We start from the raw sequence: 25,634 nt of genomic DNA, 5'->3' as shown, positions 1-25,634 counted from the left end.
AATGCGCAGGGCGGGAAAAGAAATGTGTCATCGATTCAGCAGCAGCAGCAGCAGCAACAAAGACGAGCAGAGGACACGTAAAAGTGAAGAAGAAATTCTTACTGATGCCTCATACAACGTAAATGTAAAATGTCATGTGGATTCAAGGGCAACTGACACGATCTAATGGTATATCCAGAGACATAACAAGAAGTCAACATGTCACAGATCCACCGTACATCAGACAAAACTGTAAATTATATATATATATATATTAGGAACCATAATAACTTAAATAAAGGCGTGCGAAACCAGACGCCTTTAAACATAGAACATACACTATAAGCAAGCTGAAAACACTATTGTCCTTTCCTCTTCTCATGATGGCTTGGAGCTCCAGAGGTTTGAAAACTTATACAAATACATATGTGTGTGTATATATATACACATGTATATGTATACATATATATATACACACATGTATATGTATATATATATACATATATGTACTGTATATATGTATGTATATATATACATACATATATATGTATATATGTATATATACATATACATATATATACATAAAATATGTATTACATCACACACGTCTTCATATGCTCTGTGATTTGTCTCTTCAGTTTTGATGTAAGCGATGACAATGGTCATCAGTGATTTAATGACACTGCTTTGGCAGACGAGCGTTAGCAGCCATATTATCATCTTTAAAATGGAGTCCACAGATTGTCTTTTTTTTTCAAAAATCCATTAGTCAAGTACTCCAGGAAGAAAACACATGCTGCAGGGCACAGTCCTGTGTCTTATTAGTTATCACGCCATGGATGGACCTCTGTTGTGTTGTTTGAATTCCACAGATTCCAATGTACAGTATATCAGAGCGTTATGGCCTCTTATTAGAGCAGGACTTGCAGCACTGCTGTCCATAGAACCTGTGATTGCAGATGCCGTGCTGGGGAACCAGGTGGCACCAGCTGAAATGGTCCACACAGTGTCCATCTGCAGGTTACAGAGCAGAAAAATGCAATTAGCAGCTTTTTTTTCTAGTTTTTCATTTATTTTGATAGGCTTTTTTGACTGTTCAGCCAAATAGATGGTAGAAAGTAATGCAGAATTGTAAATTCCGTTGAAAGAAAAGGCATTACTGTCTTTGTTCAATGAGGGTAAAGAGAGCTATAGATATTTAGCAAATGAACTCGGACCACTGCCAAAAGACCACAGCCTCAGGAGTACTAGCTGTACCCGGGTGAGCTAGCACCCAACTTTTATAATAATGCAAATGAGAGAACAGATGCAAAATGTAAACATATAAGTAATTGGAATGTTTCACCTTACTCTCTGAATAAATTAGATGAATGAAAACTTCATGGTATAATTTCGGTTGTCTCAGGTAAATGGAAAGAAGACGGAATGAAAACTCAACCCACTGCAGGCTAATTAAACTGGATGAATTTGCCTTCTTTCCCCTGAGGAATGTACCTTTCAGTGTGGGTCCAGCAGCTGGGATCCAGCCAGGACGCTGTGCCGGAGCAGGAGGAGCGGCTGGGCAGAAGTGTGTGTTGCATGCCCTGGAGGTTACAGGCCTCTGGTGGGGCAGGCAGCCAGCAGCGGGGCGACCTTGCCGGAGACATTGGATGGACCGAGTCTGAACTCCTCCGCCGCAGGACACGGAGCACTGAGACAGAGGCCAAAGAGGAAAATCGGTGAGACAAAAACAAAACGGAAGGGGACAATGAGAGGGAGAGAAAGAGTGTGGGGACAAAAATGAGCAGGGAGATAAAAACATTGGTGGGCATGGAGGGAAGAGGGTTGTCATAAAAGGAGCAGAGGAGCAGAACAGGTGGAGGAAAAAGTCCATACAGACAAAGAAGTGATGAATAAAACAAACATCCCATCCAGCGTGTATTTGCCCTCCATTGAGCTGTCATGATACATGTATCTCTCTCACTCTCCCTGGCGGAAACGAACAAGGATCACAAGTGCCAGATCAAGCGGAATGAGACAGTGTGCTATATGAGGTTGCCCTTAAGACTTACTGCATTTTAGATGAAATAACATGTAAACTACACAGTCTGCCCCAAAGGATTTCCTAACAGAATAGAGAATGTGATACCTGGGAACAGAAACTTTGAAATGATAATCAGGTTTGGGTCATTTCCTCCCTAAGTCACCAAATAAATGCCTTTGGTGAGAGAAAGCGTTTACTCGCGAGGAACCGCCTCTTTGTGAAGAACTGGCTGCTGATTGGAAGAACTGTTGCAAGATATGAGAAAGGTTTCTTCTTCCAACACTCTTTAACTTTGCTGTAATTTGTTATCTCTCTTTGGAAAGCACAAACATTCAGTGGAATAAAATGAGACAACAAGACAACAATTCCCATGATCCCACACTGGATTCTGACACCGTACAACTAGGCCTTTTGTTATTTAGAGAACCACAATTATGTTCATTACCACATTGCCATATGTGGGACAGAAGCTTGGAAGTGAGAGGCTTTCAGATGGAGTAAATTACACATCATCAGACTAAAACTCTGTCATGTCAACCAATTTTTTGGATGAAAGCACAAAACAAATGTACCTGCTGCCAGGGAGAGGAGTACCAGCCTAAAACCACAGCACTGGAGGTTGTTCTGCCCGGGACGACCCACGGATGCTCTGGGCATGGACCCCGGTTACAGCCCTGCTGCAGATCCACTAAGGGTTTGGCCGTGTTCCTGCACCTCCGTACCGGGAACTCCACATACCTGTGCAGAAGAAGACAGGTTGCCTGCTCAACACGACTCCAATTGTGAAAGCACTGTGATACTGATGCTGGGATACACGACACAGATGACGCAGTGGGTATCAAATCTATTAACGTGTGAGGGGATGTCTCGGTGAGCAGCTGAAGGCACATACCCTCCCTGTGAGTCTCTCTCCCCGCAGCGAAGCTCTCTCTTCTGGATGCCTGAGCCACAGGACCTGGAGCACTGAGGAAAGAATGCAAGCGGGGGATGGATTTACAAAATGAACTCTCTGCCTTTGTGTGTGTGTCTGTGTGTGTGGCAGCAGACACCACAAGGTCACTTAGTTGTAGAAAAAGAGCCAAAACCTAATTTTGCGCTGTCCTCCAAGAATAATGTAGACAATTGAGCAGATAAAAAATGAGAAACTACTTCCTCAGAGCTCCTACAATGACTGGTTGTCTGGTACAAAGTGACATTTCAAAACCAAAGAGATATTCAACTGATACGTTTTACACGTTTTCCTCAAACTGAACTTATTCAGCAAATAAACCAGAAAATATATAACTAAAATCAACGATGGAAATTTTGGTCAAAGTGATTGATTGAGTTTGCAATTCGTTTCACAATCAATAACTAATCAGAGGTACTATACACATACACACACAGTATATACATGAATAGTTATTGAATGAAAAAGTGTATTACTATTTATAATCCTCCTCTACTTACACAGCCTAGTTTGTCAACACAACGTGCATCATAAAAAACGATTTCCTTTAACACACTGTGTGTGGGTGAATATCTTTGCTCAAAATGACTAAACTGGAAACAACTCATTTGACTTCTGACGCTCCCGCTCACTGAGTCTCATGTGTCTCTGTTCCTACCTCTCCCCAGGGAGTGGGCATCCACTGTAGCCTTTCATTTTTGGGGCAACGCTGCAGGACACAGGTCTCCTGGGCTTTGGGTCTGTGGTGCTGTCTGCACATGCTGTCAGGCACAACCACTGCTTTGGCTCCGGGATCGGTGCTGCGGCAGAACACACTGCGCTTCCTCAGTCCACGGCCACAGGTCTTGGAGCACTGAGAGGAGACGGAGAGGGAAATACGGCATGGAGTTAAAAGTAAAAAAAAAACCATGAGGAGCTTAGTGATTCAGTAAGCAAAGGTTAAAAGATCACGCACACGTCAACTCAGCCTGACACTTGACTTAACGATCGCTTTAGCCTTCAGCTTTGACCACATTGAAGCACTAGCCTGTATTAACAAAGGTTAAATCCTCTGGCATTGTCAGTGCATTTGTCAGTGCATTTCCACCACGTAGTGGACCAGCAAATAGAAGGTCACCAGTTTGAATACAGCCCATTACGACCAAACATTATATACAATAAACCGATATCTCATAAATGAAAGTGACCCCGACCCATTAAAGTCTCCATCAACAGGACACACTGTCGAGGTAAACTCCATATGAACCACAGAGGGACGGACAACAGAGTCACACTCCTCCGCTGGGACTGACTGGTGACCTCAGCCGTCACTGCTGTTTATGCAGCATCGCCACGTTCATTTATTAGACATAAGACACGCGTCTGTGCGTATCCACTTAGAGACACGCAATTGTCCTTTTGTCAGTGAAAGGTCCTGGAGTTATTTTTCAACAAGACTGGCCTTGTGTCTGCATGACCACCACATGAACTCTTTGCTGTGATGCAAACCAGGCCAATGAGAGAAGTCCCTGAAGGATGACGGCTGAGTGTCCGGACTGTGCAGGTCACACCAGCTATAGGATGTGTTATGGGATGTCAGTTTCATACAGTGTACAGGAATGTGAGCAAATAAACGTGTGTTCACGTGACACAATATGATTCCATGGGGAAATGTGTTAGAAACGTACATACAATAAATGGTTAACAACCAACAGATAAAAATGACACGTTTTAATGCAGCAAAATTGACAAATCAGAGTCTGATTGCAAACCACACAATACTTCTAACTTGTGATCCCTTTTGTGTGACTGTTTTGTGGATCAGTTCATTCAGATTTAATGGCAGGAATTTAAATTTAAACAACTTTGTACAAGAAGGACAGGGGGAAAAAGACAAAAATCTATGTAACCTAAATGAAAATAGAAGATTAAGAGTGCTTTCAATCACAAGCAGACAGTACAGGCCAGAATAAAATGTTCCTTCAAAGTGGCATTAATTAATTAACTTGTCCCTACATGTCCAACAGAGGGCAGCAGAGTGCTTGTTTTAGCTTGATTGACTCACCCGACAGCTTGCACAGTGAACTTGAGGCTACCTGTGTCTCCTCTCAAATATGTACAACTGTGTTTTAGCCTCATGGACGACATGAAACTGAAGTAGAAGTAGAATGATGTAATGGAGAAAAACAAAAGATTGGACAAATAAACTGCTGCCATGATTAAAACCTGTATTTTTGTCCTAAATTCTTGTGCTCTTCTTTGGTTGCCCAGTCAGAGTTGTTTACTGTGCCATACTGTCTACTGTACACGGTCAACACATTTAAATGGTGCTCAAAACTCAACAGGTTCACAATTAGGGCTGCATTTGTGAATGACAACTATATTAACCTGCTTAAACACACAAGTCAGTTATTTCAGCTTCCTCACTGTGAATATGTGCTGTTGGTTTGATGACATTAAATGATGTTGAAGTAAATTATCTACGCTATATTCACAAAGACATGATCGAACAAGGGCCTTTCTGCATGGAGATTGAATGTGTGCTATGGTGTGGATTTCGAAGTCTTCCACAAACCCACCTGTGACCAAGATCCCGTGCTCCACTCGGGCGGACACGCCTGGGTTTGGCAGGGCTGGACCTGAGCAGGAGAAATGACAGGACAGAGGGAGTGCGCCGCCACCTCCTCCCTCTGGTAAGTGACCTTCCTCAGGCAGCGCAGTGTCCTCGTCTGTTGGCCTCCTCCACACGAGCGACTGCAGGGCCCCCAGTCTCCAGTCGCCCAGCTGTGCAGAGACAAAGAGAGCAGGTGACTGAGGAGGGGAACATGCGTGGTGTGCGTCACATAATATTAATCATAAAAATTGAATATGTAAATGACTGAAGGAGAGTCTAATAGATACATGCATTTTAAATAGAGTAAACTATGATCTCAGGATACCAGTCATGACTGAGCTCTAATCAGGAGAGTCAACCACAGGTCCCAGCTCTCATCTGCTGCAGTTATTTTGGGCCAAAACAAACACACACACACACAAAAAACAACACAATTTCACCCTAAATTGCTAGTGAGTGCTATCAGACCAGATGTTAACATACCATGTATTATTAAGTGGTTGCAGGCTGCAAATAGAGAACTTTTCCTGTTTTTCTTTGAAGTTGTGACAAATTCAAACTTGAACCCGTAAAGTGGTAGATAATGAGAAAATATACAGTATCTATATGCAGCAAACAAACACACACACACACACACACACACACTGTATATGAGTGCTATTCACATCTGAAACTAAACATGGAAACAATACTGTACATACAGCTCTCCATTACAGTCACCCCAGATCTACAGAGCCATCAGTGATATTCAACATACAATAACATCACATATATCTCCTCTCCTCTCCTCTCCTCTCCTCTCAAGTGTCTTTGAAATGAAGCTTTGCTGCTGATGAAAGCCTACTTCTGCCTTGAAAATAGCTTGTCTAGGCACCGCCACTGAACGTGGGGAGATTACAGCAAATGAGAGGTCTGACAACCACAGGCTGAGAAGAGGGACATGGAGAGATGGGCAGATGGCTCTGTCCAATTCTGAGACGACACGCTACCACAAAGACCATTCCTCCACACCGCCCGACCTGCTTCAGGGGAGGAAAAATGCTTTCATTTTCATTCAAATGCCACAGATAAATGAGGCAGCAGGACTGAACTGCAATTTGGAAATGGGAAAGACGTGAACCATTGGGGCTGTAAGTATTGGTTTTGGATTTTTGGCTAGTGGTCTGTTTGCTTTTTTTTCCCCTCTGTTTTTCCTTGGCTTATAAATAACAATATATCATTGGGGGGGAAAGTGGCTCAAGTGCCACTTTGCTTCACTGCAAACCACCACTGACCCAACTGTAATTTGTATCTCTAAAATCTTTCAATGGTGACATATTTTGAGGTAGAATAGGGCAATACTGCAGGGGAGGTTCTTTTTTAGAACTTGTATGGCTAGAGACCAGTTCCGACCAATGAATAAATATGTGTTCTTCCCCTAATACTGAGTTTGCTCAGAGACCAACATTTCTTAAGGTATTCTGCATGATTATACACCAAAATGACCACCTCTACTTAGCAGGTTGTTATGCCCGTATTCAGCAGAACTCCATGGAAGTACTTATTGCACTCCGACTTACATACATTTTCATATTTATGTGGTTTGGTGTACTTGGACATTTCCCATCTGGACTCATTTTTTCTTGAATACACACCACTGCACTTTACTTCAGTAAGGTCATTCAATGGTCCCTTCAGCCTTCAGCCTCCTCTCTCTTGTGTTTTTTTTTTACTTTACAGTGTACTTATTCCATGATGTTGCATAGGTTTTTGCTGAGCAGCTACTGAAGTCAAACTAGTGCAAGTGAAACGGGGCCTCGTTTCCGTGTTCTACCGAATATAATATGTTTTGACATGGAAATTCGAGAAGGTTTCGGTGCAAACACAGAGGTGAGAATATACATGAAGCTCAATAATGTGTCATCCAACTGTTAACTCAGCTGTTAAATCCAAATGCATACGAGGGGTTTTCTTAGTTTATTCTTTCTGGCAAAAATAAAGTGAACAATTTGATTTGCAATCAATTTTGTGCATGATGTTAATTGCATCCCTATTCATATACTAAAAGTATGACAGCAGCAGCCAGAAGTGGCTCCTTCCTGTATTCTATCCTCAAAATCAAACTCAGAATGTCACCTATATTTGGAAATGTTAATTTAACACATGTAAAACTATATGTTTTTATATAACTGTATTGCTTCAATGTACAAATATTACATTACATGTAATACAATACAATTACAAATATATAATGCTTTGACTGTGGCTTTGCTCTTAGTAGAAGTCCTGTTCAAAAAAAAAAGAAAAGAAAAAGATGTACCTGCAAGTTGGCCCTTTACACTATTCTACTTCTTATATGCTTGAAAAGCACCGTCTCTGGTCAGAATTGTGCACACACATCTTTTGTCTCCCTTTATCTGCTCAGCTTGTCTGGAACAGGTACAACTATCTATCTTTGGTGCTGGGTCTTCACAGAGAAATCCTCACTCTCTGGAAAGTAAGTCCACAGATGGCCTCTGCCATAAAAGAGAACAGAATACCTGTGCACAACAGAGACAGAACTACAGAGGAGGAGAAGAGTGGTACTGGGAACTGTGTACACGGGGCTGGAGAGCGGACAAAGCAAGGTAGGACATAAAAGTCTATATGAGTGTATCTCTTCCTGACTGCAAGCTGAGCTGGAAGATTGAACTAAGGCCTTAAAATTCTCCTTGCATTCCTGGTTTATGTTCAGAAAGTAGTGCCATGCCACGGTGTGGAAACGTTTCCTCTGTTCAAATGGGGTAGATGGTAGTTAGGGTATGGGGGCGGGGGCTGTTTGGCTGCCTCTGCATGGCTAGACTGGCTGGTCCCTGTGGGAATCTCGGCGTCTCCGCACAATAAAACATGGATAGGCCTGTCAGCACCTGAGATACACACCATGGAGATTAGGGGGCATTTTCACGTTACCCCTCCCGCGAGACTACACACATATACAAAGCACACATTCATCCTGCCTCGCTCTCATTTGTTTCTCCTCTCTGCTGTGCTCTTGCATATGTCTCCATACATCCAGGAGGTCTCATTAGCGCTTTCATGCCGCTCCATTGTCTTCCTGTGCAGTGCCCTTAATTTGGTAAGCACACGTTAACCAGCTGAGAAATGGTGTCAGCTACGGTTTAATAAACAACACATTATTTTCCTGGATCTTCGCTGATGATCTGGACTATACCATTTCCCTCACCCCAAGAAAGGAGAGGGGGCTCAGGGCTTGCAACAAGACTGTATAGAAAAAATGCTTAAAATTAGGGTCAGGAAATGCCCTCTCAGGTTGTGGGAAACTTGGTCAGAAACGGTTGGAGGTGTAAGTGATAGCTGTCTGGCTTGGTCTGGACTTGTTGCAACATGGTTGGTGGTGGTGTTTTTTGTGTTAAAGGGTAAGAGGGTAAGGGTATAGGGATGTAGGTTTCAGAAATATTAAGATCAACTCTAACCATCACTAACCTAACTAGAGTCTTAAAATTCCCCTGGTATTCAACGAGACCATTTCTTCTCAGCATTAATCTGTCTCTTGCCTGATCTTGGCACAATCAGACAAGCTGCAGTGCTGGTGTGAACCCTCTTGCTGCAGTGTGAGTACACATCTGTCAGCACTAAAATGAAGACACAGCTGGAAGAAGAAGAAAAAAAAAACAGCAATGCAAAAATTAAGAACTAATTAAAGAGTACAGTGGACGGGGAGAGTTTTTTCTCCTAAAAAGTAAAAGAGGAAAGAAAAATGAGAAGTTAGAAATTCGAGGAGCAAACGAGAAAGTAGCGAGTAGTGGCTGACCACAGCAAACGGACCACAGGCAAACTGTAGGCAGCTCATGAAAAATGCAAACATACAGCAGCACTTACTAGGCAGGGCAAGGCTGCGTGTTGCAGAGATGGGACCCAAGTGTCGGTCTGGAGAGGGGATTACACATGGTGGAGTTGACCTGCACTTTCTGGTCCTGTAGACAGATAGCCTTGGCGGAGATACGTCCTGGTGGAAAAAGCATGAGAAAATACAGCATGAAAGACAGTAGTTTATCTATTTCAGTCACGTGACGTGACAGTAAACATCTGCGTTAAGTCAGTCTGCACACCGGCGAATTGCAGTCTTAACAAGAGTTGGAACACATGTGTAAATGGAATAGAAAATGTACTTACTTGCAACATTACATTTATGGCCATTGTTAAGTACAATAACTGTAATATTCTAACATCTAATGCATATTTTCGATGAGTTTCAGGGAAAATGTATCGGTCACAGTGATTCTGAGAGAAGATACACCTGGTGCCATCAACTCAAGTCGGTGGAGAGAATAAAATATGCCCAGCAAAATAAATTGGATACTGTATGTATGAGAGAATCTGCAATGTGTTTTATCATTTAATCCATTGTAGATTGAGAAAATATGTTGCAGGGAGACAACTCAAAGTCACTTAATGGATCAAAGTAGTGGTATAATACAGAATTGGGTGGAGGCATGCTTTGGAAATATGCTGTCATTATGTAACTTTGTTTATGCATATGTTTACTTTGTCAGAGATACCAGTGATTGATATATTCATGTGCTTTATGTTAACATTTGGCTCTAAACGTGCGAGAGAGCATGAAATAGTGTAATGCATCGCAAGATAATGCTGACGTCTGATAATGACTCACACACCCAGATGGAGTCTGTTTGTTTTTGTTTTTCCAAAGCTCTTCAAAAGCACTACCTGGACCACACTGCGGCAGATTGGGAATACATGGAATATGAAAACAAACACAAACAAGACAAATGCGAAAAAAAAAAACCACACAGATGTGCAGATATTAGTGTCACACACATGGGATCAGTATGCATTTGCCTAGGATGCATTAGAACGTGCATGTTTCTGCCTTCATGTGAAAGACATGATCTCATGGTAAAAGTCTGAGGCTACAAGGTGTTTCATTATCCATCGGAAATCATTTATAATATGCACAGTCCAGCCATAAATGGTTAGAGTAAAAAGCATGCCTTTGAAGGAAAATACTGGGGGTCCTAATAATGTTTGCTGTTTCTTATTAAGGCTATGATTGGATGACCATTGTATTAGGGAGGGTCTAGCTACAGCTCTATTAATGTACAACACATTTACCCACACAGGTCGTCATGTATTTGCCAACATTTAAACACAATCTCACCTCCGGCACACGGAGCGGAGCAGTCCGAGCGCACCACACCCCAGCTGTAGTCGGGCTTCCTCTCAGTGCGAGGAAGAGTGTACTGCCACACAACGCCCGGGTTCTTTCCCTGCAGGAGGATCTGTCAGAGGAGGACACTGGCAGTCAGACAGGCAGCACGTGCGTGAATAGTTTGTCTTTTAAGAGCTTCACGTCAGGTCTTTAACATCCACTTATGCCATTTGTCAAATCAGCGTTACTCTTCTATCCAAATTACCAGTCTACAGTACATACTACATCAGTTAATCACAGATGTCTCCATCCCATAAACAGCATGATCCATACCCTCTCTCTAAGCACTCCATGAATCTATATACAGTAGGTCCACATTCTGCAAACAGTTAAGGTACACTGCGAAAGTGCAGCAACAAATAGCGCTGAAACAAATGGTTTCTTATGGACTCCCCTCCAGAGAATAATGTGACTATCATTTACAATATACAACCTAATTCAGCCATTAAGTTCCCACTGAGCTGTTAGATGCACTACCCAGAAGGCTTTGGAAACATTAAGGGAGTGCTTTGTTCTCTTTCTGCTGGTGGGTGACTCTGAGTTGGCTTTTTTATGTGCAGGAGGCTTATTTGGATATTCAAGTGGAGCAGAGACAAACGGATGACTGACAGCAGACGTGCCCATTATCGGAGAAGCATCAGGCTATCATTAAAACAACCCTGTAAAAAATCCACTGCTGTGGTGGGGATTTCTCACGTGTGCATATTTGGCTCAGAATGTGTCATTTTTAAAACGATTTCAAAACACTGCGGGTTGTCTTCCGTACAGCCACGTCTCTCACAGCTCACAATGATCAGGTAAGATGGTTATAAATCCTCAATCCAACTGGCAAATTATATTCAGACTCGACTGGCAACATCCATTGAATCGCCTGACAAAAATACCTGTCCATCAGTATCTGCATAACAACTGGACACCAGGACTTAATACTTATTTATTGCATATAAACAGCATTCAAAATTTCTGTCATAACCCCTTTAATAAAGGTCCCACAAACCCTTGAAGTCTTTCAAATAGCTAATCTCTGCATAAACCGTGATCTTAAATACACCCAAGGCAGACACTGGTGTTCAAACAATAATTTCAGACAAGTCCAACCCCGTCTCCTTTCAATTTCTCCAGTCTGAGATAACTGCAGCCAACACGTGTCCCTTCTATGGTAGCTGAGCCACAAAAATTAGGAACAGCAAGAACAAGACACATACGCTAACTCACCATTCTGCAAAAACCATGATCCCAAATACCAAACAGTGATGTCATGCACTTTGCAGACAGTAAATCACAGTCACTCCTGCTGCTTCTTTGCAGTGGAAACTTACACCAGCACCAAAAAACTCTCTTCATATCACAAAATATAAAGATCTAACAACGCGATGTAACCAGTTAAGAAATGAGCTAGAAACTTGAAGACTTGAAAACGAGTGCAACAGTAATATGTCACCAGGAAAACACAAAACCAAGCATTTGTCGCCGTTGTCTAATCCCATTTCAAATAGTTCCTCAATGTTCGTCGTGCAGAAAACCCTCCTGGGTAATGTTACAGACCTAGGCAGCCAAAGGTTCAGTCAAAGACACTTAACGTCAAGGAAGTGACCTTTTATAGCGAAAATGTTATACGGCAAGATTTGGTGGAAATAAAAAACTCTTGTACAACTGGGAATTCACACTTAACCTCCAACCAGGCACCTACTGGATAAACTACCATCTCACTGAAGATGAGAAACCAGCAATTGAGACTGTTAATTCCTCAGGATAATGTTTGCCGAGTTATTTTTGCAACCAGTGGAGTCGCACCCTGGTGGCTACTTCTGTCCTACTTCCTGGGCCAAACCAAAGGACTGCATCAAATTTTATGTACAATCTATGGTTAAGCAATTGAACGTGTTGAATTTTCTTTTGCTTCTGTCCACTGGTAGCTGCGGACATTTAAGTATTTTAAGCGTTCCCCAAGTGGTGGTTGTCAACTAAAAGGTCTGACAAATCCCAGCTGTTGGCTTTGTAATATTTGCGTGTATATTTACATTAAACACAGGAGGGCAGTGTCTTAGTTTTCACAACTATTTCATCACAACCAATTACTTCACTGACACAGGTATCAGGCTGTGGGCTCACAATGTGTTTTGCCCTTTACTAGCAAGACCTTGACTTACATGGAAGCCAATAAGGGGAATTATTGTGTTTGCTGTCCACTGAGAGCTCAAAAAAGAGCAATATTTTGTATCTGGTCCCTCCTCCTGCTCTTGTTAGATGTTCCACTTCCCACCTCCTCCTTACCAGCAGAGCAGCTGTGCACATGTGAACAACTTGTCACAGTTTACACTCACACTCCTCAAAGTTTGTTTTTCTTTGAGGGTTTCAAGCTGAGTAAGGGTCTGGGAGAGATCAGTGCGTATACCCTCCCCCCTTGCACGCTCTCCGTCTGTGACAGATCCAGTTAAGTAGAATGTGTGAAACAGGTGAAGAGAAGTTCAAATAAAAGAGAAAACAAGAGACAAAAAACTGTTGTTTTTTGTCTCTTCTCATTTGCAGTTGAAATCCCAGTGTCCTGGCCTTAACTGCTTTGTCCAAAGATAATTCTTAATCTTTTAATCTCAGGCTCCTCACATTTCTCTCTCTGCCCCCCCCCTTTCCATGAACCTATTTCTCCTTTCTGTAATTACAAGACAGTTAGAGATTATAGGCTGTGTCATCTGCAGATCAGCAGTGTGCTACATCTGAGTTCTCTTCTGGACAGATTATGTATAACTTGGACGAGCACAAGGAGAAATGTGAGATTCAGCAGAGTCCGTTCTTTAAAGGACAATTTGTCCCAATTGAAACTGAGAGACTCTGATAATATCTGACACAGAGTAATGCAGTTCCGTTGTACTGTAAACAACAATAACAGTGTAAGCAACAGCAAAGCTTATTGGGGACCAATATTTAGCCAATATTTGTCAATATCAGCTTCACTTATTAAAAAAACAAAACCTAAACATTAAATTATAGTTACAAATGTGCATCTCTGCAAGCAGTCATCTTGAATGGTCTGTTCAAATACCATCTCCAACAGTAACTCTGCTAGACTTCCCAAAAAACAGAGGTGTCTTTACTAAAATAGCAACAAAAACAGTTCCTGATGGTTGAACAAATCACCAGCCATACACTTCAGATATATCACATTGGTTCTCCTCCTGGATCAACAGGTCAATCATTCCCACAAGTACAGAATTTAAGTAGCATGAGGAAAACAAAAGTGATGTCTCCTTAACTTGCTTTTTTTTTACTTCTTTTGCTACAGCTTGGGGTCAGAGTTCAAAAGGAAATAAATGCTTTTGCTGACACTTTTATGTGGGAAGAATCCAACCCGCTCTCCTCCCTAGAGCGTCATATACTGCCACTCTGTCACGTACCTAACTGCTGTCTATGCTTTGTTTCCTCGCTGTGTATTAGGTGTTTCCAGTAGATCGACTCTCAATTAAAAAAAAAACAACGTAAAATGTCACTCACAGAGAGGACATCCCACGATGACCTGCTCAAACTCCCAAAAGCTCCAGTTTCTAATGCCTCCCACATCACTACAACATGCCTGACGTAACCCAGCACCCAACACAATTAATCCCCACAGAAGCACTGCAGACAGCTACACACACCCCTGTTCTCCCACCACACAAAACCCTTTTTTCATCTAAGCCGCATCACGTTCAGACATTTTAAAAGAGAGAGAGAGAGAGATTGAGAGAGAGAGCGATAGAGAGAGACCCTGTCACTGTCAATTGCTACAGATGGACATCACCCAGCAGCCACGGCTTACTTCAAACACTAGTGTCTCATTAGTAGGTCCAGCGGCATACAGGCTCTCCGGCTTGTTGAAAGAGCGCTCGTAGTCGAACACAGCTCCACCAAAATGGAACTTTCCTGGCCAGTCCACAGTCCAGTCCCCTGTCAGGTAGTACTTCCTTTTGAGGGAGCGCACGGCCAAGTAGCTGGTGGAGACCTCCATTTCCTGAATGTGAATGCTCTGTGCCCCAGCTGGTACTGTTACCATTGAGTAATAATCTACGGGGGGGAAAAAACAGACGGGTGGAATGTCAAGCACACATGAAGTGAATCAGTCCATGAAACGTCAGTCTGTGAATGGGTTTTATTTTGTCCTTGTTGGTCTTCTTTAGATCTCTCTTTCTCATGTCAGTGTATGTTACATATAAAGAACAGACTCACTACAGATAGAGATGAAGACAAGGATTACCATTAGCCCTGTGTTGTAAGGTGTATTGGCCCTTGAAGAACTTGCACGTGGAATTGTCTCCCTTACAGACTCCACAGGCATCAACAGAGGCCTTGGAGCCAAGAGTCTGGTCACAGCCGACTGCCTACGGAAGCACAAACAACACCCATCAACTTCAGCAGTGCTGTGATGTAAAGAATGGATGCAGTATAGAGGTGTGAGCCTTTTCTAATGAAACAACTTGAGGTGTATAGAGAGGAAGAATAAACTAATACTGTAACAACAGTTAACTTTATTCCCATCTGTATTGACGTCTCGTGTGCAGGTCATACAGTAACTACTGCACTCCAGACCTGGAGTGCAAGGACATGGGGAGAGGCGGCATTACCCATATTTTTAGATGGAACATGATAAAAGGGTATGGTTAAATAGAAAAGGATAATAAGAATACCATCTGTAATTATACTTTGAACATTTGATCATGCATAATTCATGCACATATTCCTTGTTTCCCTGAATGCATCCTCTCCATGAACTCCATGAAGGACATTGGGTATGGCCAACAACATCACTGATTTTAACAACTTGACAGGTGTCAGCAGTGTAAACCAATTACATACATCTCTTTTTGTTTGAGCTGGTAAAAAGTTCACATACCTAAAATGTTACAGTTGTTACAATTACAGCTGTCAACTGAACAGAGGGTCAAAGGTGAACACAATCATTTTGTTCTTTCACTCATTTACTATTGCTTACCCAAAGAGAGATAAAAAATAGATGCTGTGTCAAAATAATTCATAATTAAGAGAAATTAACAACAGTTAAATATCTGCACTTGATTATCCATCATGACAATGGGAAAACATGGCTTTAGAAGGTTTTGTGCATCTGTGGTATTCAGTTAATGTGTAGAAACATGTTTTACAGCAGTGACAGCTTCTCCACAAACTCCGTCCACCTGGATTTAAGCAGTAGATGTCATTATTTCAGGAGATCCTTTTATGCTCCGTCATATTGGATTCAAATGTCTTAGCAGCCTTTCATTCAGAGAGTCAGCATTTTCTTAGTTGTACATTTGAGGTCATTGTTCTGCCAAAAAGGTGAAGGTGCAGCGCCCGTCTCTGACATCAAGGTCTACACAGAAACAGTCACTGCATACATCATTAACTGCAGTGATGATGTCACCCACCTTGAGATCATTACCATCCCAGCTAACCACAAGCCATGGCTCACAGCAGAGGTCCTCAGACTGCTGAAGACCATGAACACAGCCTTCAAAGCTGGCGATGCTTCTGACCTGAGGTCAGCCAGAGCCAACCTGTCCCGTGGCATCAAACAATCCAAACATCAACACACAAGCAAGATCACCTGCCACTTTAGTGACAGTAGAGATGCACAGGGTGTCTAGAAGGGCATTCAGACCATCATGGGTTAGTTATCAGACCACACCACAGACTTCTGACAGCAACAACAGCGTGAAGAGAGCACTCTGTAAGACAACATACCAGGAAGACTGTGCAGGAGCTCAAACATGTCCTCAAGGACATCTTCAACATCTCTCTGATTCAGGCTGTTGTTCCCACATACTTTAAAGCCTCCACCATTTGTATATCGATCAAATCGCTCCATCAATCGTGCAATCTCTTCTGCACGCCACCCAGCACTCACCAACCTGGACCAGAGAGGATCATGTGAGAATGCTGTTCATAGATTTCATTTCAGCGTTTAACAAAACGATCCCTCAGCAACTAATCAGGAAACTCACTGGGCTTGGACTCAACACTGCAATCGCTGCTGGACTTCCTCACAGAGAAGCTACAAGCACACAAGGACAGATCAACACATCCCATACCATCACGTGTTCAGCCCCCTACTCTTCACCCTGGTGGGTCTCGTCAACAACAATGACAAGACCAACTATAGGTGAGAGGTGAACCTGATAGCCTTGCTGGTACAACTCCTGAAGGAGATGGTCATTGATTTCAACCCACCCAGCACCTGCCACTGACCATCGGCTCTACTCCCTCCTCAAACTGGGAGTGATGGCCCCAGCACCCATCATGTCCACCTTCTGTCGAGGTACAATTGAGAGTATCTTGACTAGCTGCATTACTCTATGGTATGGAGGCTGCTCCACCCACAACAGGAAGAGGCTGCAGCAGACCCTTGATTGCAGCCAGCAGGATCATTGATGTTCCCTTCCCTGTTTCTGTCACTGAGAATTATCCCAACAGCATGATGATCCATCCACCATGGAATTGGATGGATGGATGGATGAGACAAAGTTAGACATAGTTAGAGTTAGAGTTAGAGTTGTGGCCTTCCTGAGCTTCCTGAGTCATGTTGTTAGAGTTAGAGTTAGAGTTGTGGCCTTCCTGAGCTTCCTGAGTCATGTTGTGTTCACCACCATGAACACAACATGACTGTTGTGTTCATGGTGGTGGTTCCCAAGTCCTGCTTCAAGACCATCACCATTGCTCAAATGTCGGAAAGTAGTTTAATAATCTATAGCGAGGACCTTGGACTTCATGGTCAGGTTTCTGTTCTGCCATGCAGTGTGAGTAGTGGAGGTATTTGTCATTTTCATCTGTGGATTTCAATCAAGTCTCAGACACCTCTCAAGGATAATTAAAACAACCAGGTGCACCTGAACATTCCTGGTCACAGCCAATGGTTTTCCTACAACTGACTGTTGCAGTCTGTTTTTCATAAAAAAGTCAAAATGTCAAATGACTAAATGAGAACAGATGAGAATAGGTTACCTGTTTAAACTTAAAACTACTTCATAATACACAGCAGCTTGTGTACCTCACACACGCCATCAATGCAGACATCTCCATTTTGATCAGAGCAGGTGGTGCCATCTTTGACCTTGCTGGACATGGCAAAGAAGAAGTCAAAGTCCTCCGCGATGCAGTACAGCTTGCAGATGTCTTCATCTGCTCAGAGAACACACAAGTGTACACACACACACACAGCAACAATGAAGAAGTTAGACTTAACAGACGTACAAATCCTGCAGATGAAGTCAAGTTCTGCTGTGACATGTTGCTTGTGAAGTTCCAGTAGCTGCTGTACTTAAAGCAGTTACACAAAGTATCTACTGCTCCTGCTGATAGTGAATTGTAAAAGACAGGAGCCGACGATGAATGCACCCAGGGGTATTCACGTGAGGCAACAGGTTTATTCTGTACTTCAGATCAGATATCACAGACAAGTCTCTGCAGCCATCTTTGATTTAAATAAATGACGGTGAAGGTGACTTGGCTCAAGGTCCCAGAAGGCAGTTTAGAATCTGTTCCTTTCTAAATCACCTCCCATTCATCAACAGATTAAACAGGCCTGGGACAAAAGCCAAAGACACTGCTCGCCCTGATTTAACTCAATCTCTCTCCCTCGCTCTGTGTAAAAAAGCTAGCCCGCAGGCTTCTTCTTAAATCCATTCCCACTGTGTCAGATGGTGCAGGTTGCTACAAGTCTCCTGTGCACATTACACAGAATGATATTTTCCTCCAGCTTTTTGGCCCTAATCACTGCACAGTAAATAGAGGTTGACATTACAAAAGCACTTTATAAAAAGTGATATGAAGAACTAGACGAGTAGAGCAGGATGTAGAATATATATATATGGTCAGCAGAATTAATACAATAAAAAAAGCAAATATCTATTCTCTGTTATCCAGTAGTGCTGTGTAAAAAATTAATTAAAGATTTTTCATTAGAATAAACCGTGGGTCAGCTTCATAATCCTTGGGAGGTACTGCAATTTAAACATAAGTCATAAAATAATCTATAACATTTTCTCTCAAACAGGGACAAAGGAAAATACATCCACAACACCATTGGAGCAAACCATACATTACATGCAGCATAAGATTGAAAAGACTCAGATTTTTTACTGAAGACCTTACCATCCACCTTGGTGTAGGGCTTCCATTTGTAGTACCAGCCCCTGAAGGGCTTGCTGTTGTACTCAGCACACTGTTGGGCCCTAAAGTCCACAGAGTTGGGAGGACACTGCTGAGTGTTACACAGCTGGTTGAGCCGACTCGATCCTGAGCAAAATTTACCATTGTTCTGGGGCCTGAGTGAAAGACAAGACAGAGAAGAAGAAGAATACACATTTTAAATATCCTATGTCTTATTTAGGGATCATAGTATCAATAAGTCATGAAACATCATCACAACTGTGACTGTTTTATCAAAGAAACACCATGCTATCTTGAAGAAGACCTGAAACCTGTTACTGAGACCATAAAACCCTGAGGAAAATGTCTGTATTGGTTTCACTATGTGGAACTGTGGATATTGACCATTATTTATATTCAATCTACATCTTTGACCAATGAAAATGGCAGTTACAACCTGGTGTCCTCAGTCATTGCCATAGCAAATTTAGGATATCTTTATGCACAGCCAAGAAATGGTCCTGCATACAATTTCCTGTGAAACCACAAACAGTTGTTTTTGTGCAGATTCACCTCACAAAGTAGTTCAATTTTTTTTACCTTTGAGCAGAGCCAATGCTTTCCCCTTGTTTCAACTCGCTAATCTAAGCTGTTGGATGCAGCTTTCACTCTTGACACAAAAGGAAATATGCATATACCCAACTGTCAAACTATTCCTTTAAGCTTCATCTAGATATTTTACATAAATATTCTCAAACCTTGAGTCAAATCATGGTGTTTGTAAACAACACGTGGTGTTCAAAATGTTTGCATCAAATTGGTACTTGCATGTATTAAAATTATACCATATTATCTGTGAGTATATGATTGAATTGTAAAATACAGTTTAAGGTTTTGGAGGGAAAAAAAAGAAGCATTTAAGCTCAAAAGTGCTGTCTTTCAAAGAAAACCCTGAATGTTATATCAGGTGTTACTGTATGCTATGCCACACCACAAATCTTCAACCACAGAAATAAATTAAGGAGAGCTTAAAAAGATAAAGGAGCTTTAACAAGCCATCAAACTGATGATCACCATCAACACTTGATATAACAAAAGAAGCAGTGTGAGTGTTGACATTTTTGTAAATATCAGGACGCCATGTCAGATTTCAGTATTATAAACTCATACCAGGAACTACCAGCACAGACAGCCAGAAAGACACACACAAAGACTGATGATCCATGCCGATCAAACATGTCTAATAAAAACACAATAAAAAGAACACACTTTATGAAACACTGTGTAATGCAACACTGTGGCAAAGGAATTTTAAAAAAGTGTTTTATAGTTAACACAAAGAACCAGAGTCACAGTCATTTTGAAATTCTGTTGCAGTGTTTTTCATTTCATTCAAAATGCATGTTGCTTCCCTGCATTTTTCTTTATGTCTGTTCCTCCCCTCAATTCAGACCTGGACTCAATCACAAAGTCACTAAGCTGCCAAGAATGATGTAGCCTCACTTAAGGTGTCTGTGTGTGTATATGTCTGTGTAAATCTGCTTTTGAAAACTGATCTTGCTTCCTTGGTGAGGGGGATAGGGTGGGGGATTTCATAGTCCTGATCCATCATGGTACAGTTCAGTTTGATACAGTACAATATGGTTTGGAATGGCAAAACCCTGGGTCAGGCTTCGGGTCAGGCTTTGACTGAGAACAGCACCTTTGTCTCAACTTCCACGCAGGGGAGTGATTTTCTGTCGCCAGATCAGCTGACTGTCATGGCTGTACCGCATCATTTTACTCTGGTAGCCCAAGGGAAGGCTGCCAAGTAATGGAACTTTACTTTGGTTATTTTGGTACTATTCCTAATGGAAATGCAGAACAATCTGTACCGTACTTTACCAAACCGAACCATTCCACTCGGTCCAGTCCATATGGAAACATGTGTAAGGCAGGCCAGTGAGGGAGTCTACTGTACACGTCTGTTAAGGCTTTCTTATCAGAGGAGTATGGAATATGAACAGTTTAATTATTAAGGGAGGTGAAGGCAAATCTTGGATGTCCAAATTTCACAATACTCTTGGTTCCTCTTCCTTTTCTCTTCTACGTTGTTTTTCTCCTCTCCCTGGTCAGCCTCATTGCAATTGTAAATCTACTTTCAGCAACAAGCAACACCAGATGCGACAACTTTTCGGGTTGTGTTTCATTTTCCAGACCCAACACAACCCTTAAGGATGTCCCAAGAGCCTGGTAAATCAGCCCAGCAAAAGAAACTGAGACTGAACTCCTGTAGGTCACAATGATCACAGTGTCTAGTCTTGTCTACTTTGGTCACCTTGGTGCTCCATCCCTCTATAGAATCCCTATATAGTTCCATCTAACCCCTGTGAAATACCTTCCACCACGTCCACCAAGAAATTCCACAAAAACGGGGTTGATCTAAGCATCATCATCCCCTCATTATAGATCCCAACACTCTTTAAAATGACACAGTGTAGGATTTCAACCTTCAAATAATGTCTCTTATCAATTTACAACAGGGTGAATGGCACCCCTGTTAAAACCTGTGCCCGTCTGCCTTAGCACTTTGCATCTTCTGGTTTTGGGTCCAGGCCATAAAAAGAACTACAGCATTCTTATTTTTGGCATATGTCACAAATCTGACACCGAGTTGCAGCTGTTTAACAACTGCAACGCTCTGTGGTGGAGAGAAAAGGGAAACAGAGCAACAGCTTGGGCATTTAAAAAAGGGGCGCAGAGTCTGGGTCTCAATGAGCCTCATGCCGATTAGATAAGAGAGTGACAAAAGCATGGACCAAAATAGACAAAATTTGAATGTAATAGCTGTCAATACACTACTGTGATTTGCACCTGGGTCAACACATAACATCAAGAGATACACATATACATTGGTTGACCTGGAAAAAAAAGTGGTTGAAGGGTTTAGTTTTCTTTAAATCAAGTGTGTGACAAAACATATTCCCTACAAAACTGGGTCAAGATCATGAACCTAATCTCCCAGACATGTTGGGTAGGATTAGGTTGACTGCGTTTGATCTGGCAGGTGGTCTACGGGGAATGGAGAAAGAAGAGGTGGAGGAAGGGGAGAGCAGAGGACTCGTATTCTGTCTCGCAGCAACGCCTCATAGCTGGCTGATCCTATGAACCTTTTTTACAAGACTAAGCAAGAGATACATAAAATATTAAAAGAGAAGACCTGCTGAGTGGAGAATACTAGGTTAAAGGTGCAAAGAGGCCATACTCTGTCTAAAACAAATCATTTTATATGAGTAATCATAGTGTGTCAATATGCATACATGCTGCATGTTTCCTTAGATGTGACACCTAAGCATGTACAAATTGTTACAGATGACATTAGACATGAGCTGTTAGATTCAGGATAATCCATCTTGTTCAGATTAAGCATGGAGTGGCCCTGCCAAAATAATCGCAGAGATTATAGGGAACAAACACACTCTGAATGTCATGAGTCAGAGACTAAAACATGACTCCGCTCTACACTGTGCTGCTGGAATGACTCTGTAAGGGTAATTCTTGGTGAAGGGGTGTGTTGTGCTGGCAGGATGGTGGTTGTGAAGAGTTGTCACACTTATTTAGCCAGATTGTGTTGTTTTTGCATTTGATTTCCTGGGAATCTGACAACTGTTGACCTAGTTGTATGTACTTATAATAATAATGATATCATAACATGGCCTTGTTGGATTTAATATTTCACTCTTACCATTTTCATCTCCCATTCTACCAGTGAACCCACAAGTCAGTGTTTGGCTGGGTCTACCCATTTTTCCTTGGTAGCTACTTCAAAATGCTCTTTAGTGCCACGGGAATGATAAATGAACCTGACAGATACCCCGGTTTAAAGGGCTCTGTCGCCCTTTCTGGTCCGCCAGTCACGGTGTATAATGTGTATCATATGAGGGCCGGTCTGTCTCTGAAAACGTCTTTGATCCCTCCGCAAGGATTAGGAGACAAGTCGGCTGTGACGAACTGCACAGCCACATCAGTATCTGCCCAGTTGTTAAGTAAGCATGGACGAAACAAGTAAGGAGTAAAGAAAGAAGTGTGTTGGAAGTCTGGGATTTTCTGAATGGACTCAAAGACACAATTGTCTGAAGAAAATGTGCATTTGAGACAAAATGAAAGAGACCCTTCACTGAAGATGGTGGTAGAAGATGAATGAATGAATGAATGAATGAATGAATGAATGAGCCATGAAATAACTGATATACTGACACAGTTGAAGCCATAGCTGAAATTGCAGACAGATTACAAATCAAGCTGTTATTTCAAGGTTAAATAACTTGTATTTGACCAGCTGTGGAGGTTGTGAAGATGTAAGGTGATGGTATGAAGTCATATTGAACATCAAGTCACCTTGGCTAAAAGTCACAATACAAGGACTGTAGTTTAATTTAAGAGAGACTGTATCCTCACTGCACTTAAACACACACACACGGGATCGGATTTGACATGCCTCTACGATCGATCTCGTTATGACTCATTTCTAAATGATGGCATTCATTAAAAGTTCAAATCAACCAGCAGATTTCTCTGTGATGGAGTTTGATATAATCATTATCCATGATCATTGACATTGACTTGACAATTGATGTGGCATGTGTGCTCAAAACTATTCAGTCAGTGCTTTACGAGACATTACGTTCAATGGGCAGCTCGTGAGCAACACAACAAGAAAAAACACACGAGTTGATATGCAGGATTTTATGCAAATGTTCTTGTTTATCTCTCCCACTAGGACAAATAGACACAGTTAATTGTTTCCGCCATATCCTCTTCATGAGAGGAGTTTAAACCCTTGGCAGCAAATAAATGAATTCAAACACTGCATATGTTGCATATATTTTAAATTTTTTCAAGACCTCACTAAGAGTGGCTGTCGTCTATGAATTGCATGTACCGTATTATAAAGTAATAGTAAAAAAAATGTCAATCAACATTATGAAATAAATCTGTTCTCGGAATATATCACATTTCAGAAAATGTACTGCATTAAAGTTTAAGGACGAGGGCTGTAGGGGCCGGCCAACAAAGATTATTTGATCGCGTCATAGCAACAATAAATTTATTCTGTATTGCGTGGGTGGAAAACTCAAGTGTTTTCGGGGGAATAGCAACAAGAGGCTGTATGTCTGCTAGAAAACACGACTTTGAAATATGAGCATATAGGCTGTATATTACGTTATTATATTATAGATATGATAGATGTGGGTATGAATGCACTGATGGCACAACATTAAGATACTTTTTAAGATAAGATACATTATTATTTTGTTTTATATTTAATGTTCTTAATCATGTATATGTCTAATGTCCTAATCAATCTGTTATATTCTTTTCTTTTCTATGCTAAGCTCTCCCCTGTGTGTAATGGCAAAGACAGAGGCCTTTAGTGACAAACGCACATGCTCTGTGAAATCTGGGTCTGCAGAACTACGTAGAATCATGTGTGTGTGAGTAAGCAGCAGTCGTGTACTGTCTTGGAAGCTTTTAGAGCAAAGAGACAGCTATTAGGTTAGATTTTCCTTGTCTGGAGCAGCGATAGTCCGTCTGTCTGGACTGTCAGCTTGACGGATGAGAGCCCTTATCGCGCGCATGTGCGTTTGTGCATGTACAGTGTATGTGTGCATGTCTCTGCTGACAGCTACCTGGCAGACTGCAGACTTTCAGGTGTTCGGAAAAGGAAAGATTTTGGGACAGGAGGCCTTTAAAAATTGGTTTCTGGCCCAAACCGCAACTGAGATTTTCATATTAGAAGCAGCCCCATGACAACATGAATCACTTTGTCATCTGCTTGGCTAACACATCTATCTAAAGGCATTAAAAATTAGGTATTGAATCCAATTAAAAAGACTTTGCAAGTTAATGCTAATGTGTATACCTTGGGCTGGTGCAGGAGCGCTCCCTGTACATGACCCCGCCTCCACATGTTCTGGAGCAGTCAGTCCACTGGGACCAGGCTGACCACTGGCCATGGACCGCCCGAGGACCATGCTCCCCATATTTAACACACTGACCCCGGCGACACCACTGCAGGAAAGAGAGGAAGGGAATGAAACAAGAGAACGAGAAGCTATTTTTTGTCAGAACTTGTGCTTTGGCCGCGGTGTCTTCCCTTAGTTTCGTTGTTTGGACAAATGCCCGGTGCTACACCTGGACACACAAACATCCGTGATGCAGCCAAAAAACATGTGCACGCAGAGTTCACCCCACCCCTGCTGGGCCAAGCCAAACCCTGCCCTCGCACACATCTCATCCCTCTCTTTCTAAATATCTGATTTCAATATGGGGGAAAAATACAGTCATTATGTTTCCAAGTACGCAAATGAAATGCTTATGCAGGTACAGAGCAATGTAATAGTGTGATCCTGAAAGTGTGAGCACTACCAGTATTCATTGATTTTTAGTCATTGTCTGTTCATTGTCCTCTGAGTGTCCAAATAAAACAATCTCATGTGACGGGTCTTCTCTGCTAGCTACTGAGATACTAATATTTAAATGATGACTTGTACTTGTTGCCTATATTTGTAGCTACTATCAGTTATAAAAGCTTCATCACTGGAATGTCAGATGTCATTTTTATTACGTTTAAAATCAGTACATCATTGAAGCTACTGAGGCCTTTCCTCACCATGTCTGGACCACAGCCGGTGCCCTCTGCAGCAGGCATGAACTTGGTCTCACACCGGTGTCCCGTGCGATGACACCATAGCGACTTACAGATGTCCTGTCGAATAACACACAC

At 42.0% G+C, this 25,634-nt stretch overlaps 1 protein-coding gene across 2 annotated transcripts in view; it reads right to left on the bottom strand.

The window, feature by feature from the left end:
• Positions 1 to 834: 834 nt before the first annotated feature.
• The window catches only part of adamts18 (ADAM metallopeptidase with thrombospondin type 1 motif, 18), a 44,966-nt gene continuing 20,166 nt past the window's right edge, over positions 835 to 25,634 (bottom strand). For both annotated transcript variants that reach the window (XM_044031228.1, XM_044031229.1), the window contains 14 exons: positions 25,521 to 25,616; positions 24,771 to 24,919; positions 18,872 to 19,044; positions 17,769 to 17,899; positions 14,982 to 15,105; positions 14,547 to 14,791; positions 10,703 to 10,823; positions 9,403 to 9,529; positions 5,510 to 5,714; positions 3,610 to 3,804; positions 2,895 to 2,965; positions 2,575 to 2,740; positions 1,474 to 1,669; positions 835 to 993 (listed from right to left, as the gene is read on the bottom strand). In XM_044031228.1, coding sequence (XP_043887163.1) covers positions 878 to 993; positions 1,474 to 1,669; positions 2,575 to 2,740; positions 2,895 to 2,965; positions 3,610 to 3,804; positions 5,510 to 5,714; positions 9,403 to 9,529; positions 10,703 to 10,823; positions 14,547 to 14,791; positions 14,982 to 15,105; positions 17,769 to 17,899; positions 18,872 to 19,044; positions 24,771 to 24,919; positions 25,521 to 25,616 — 2,115 coding nt within the window. In that variant the 3' untranslated portion in view covers positions 835 to 877. The remainder of the gene's footprint in view (positions 994 to 1,473; positions 1,670 to 2,574; positions 2,741 to 2,894; positions 2,966 to 3,609; positions 3,805 to 5,509; positions 5,715 to 9,402; positions 9,530 to 10,702; positions 10,824 to 14,546; positions 14,792 to 14,981; positions 15,106 to 17,768; positions 17,900 to 18,871; positions 19,045 to 24,770; positions 24,920 to 25,520; positions 25,617 to 25,634) is intronic.

Source organism: Solea senegalensis, linkage group LG7, assembly GCF_019176455.1.
Source record: "Solea senegalensis isolate Sse05_10M linkage group LG7, IFAPA_SoseM_1, whole genome shotgun sequence".
In the NCBI taxonomy this organism is placed as follows: Eukaryota; Metazoa; Chordata; class Actinopteri; order Pleuronectiformes; family Soleidae; genus Solea; species Solea senegalensis.
Note: the sequence above shows the minus strand (reverse complement) of the source record. Positions and strands in the feature narration are given on the sequence as shown.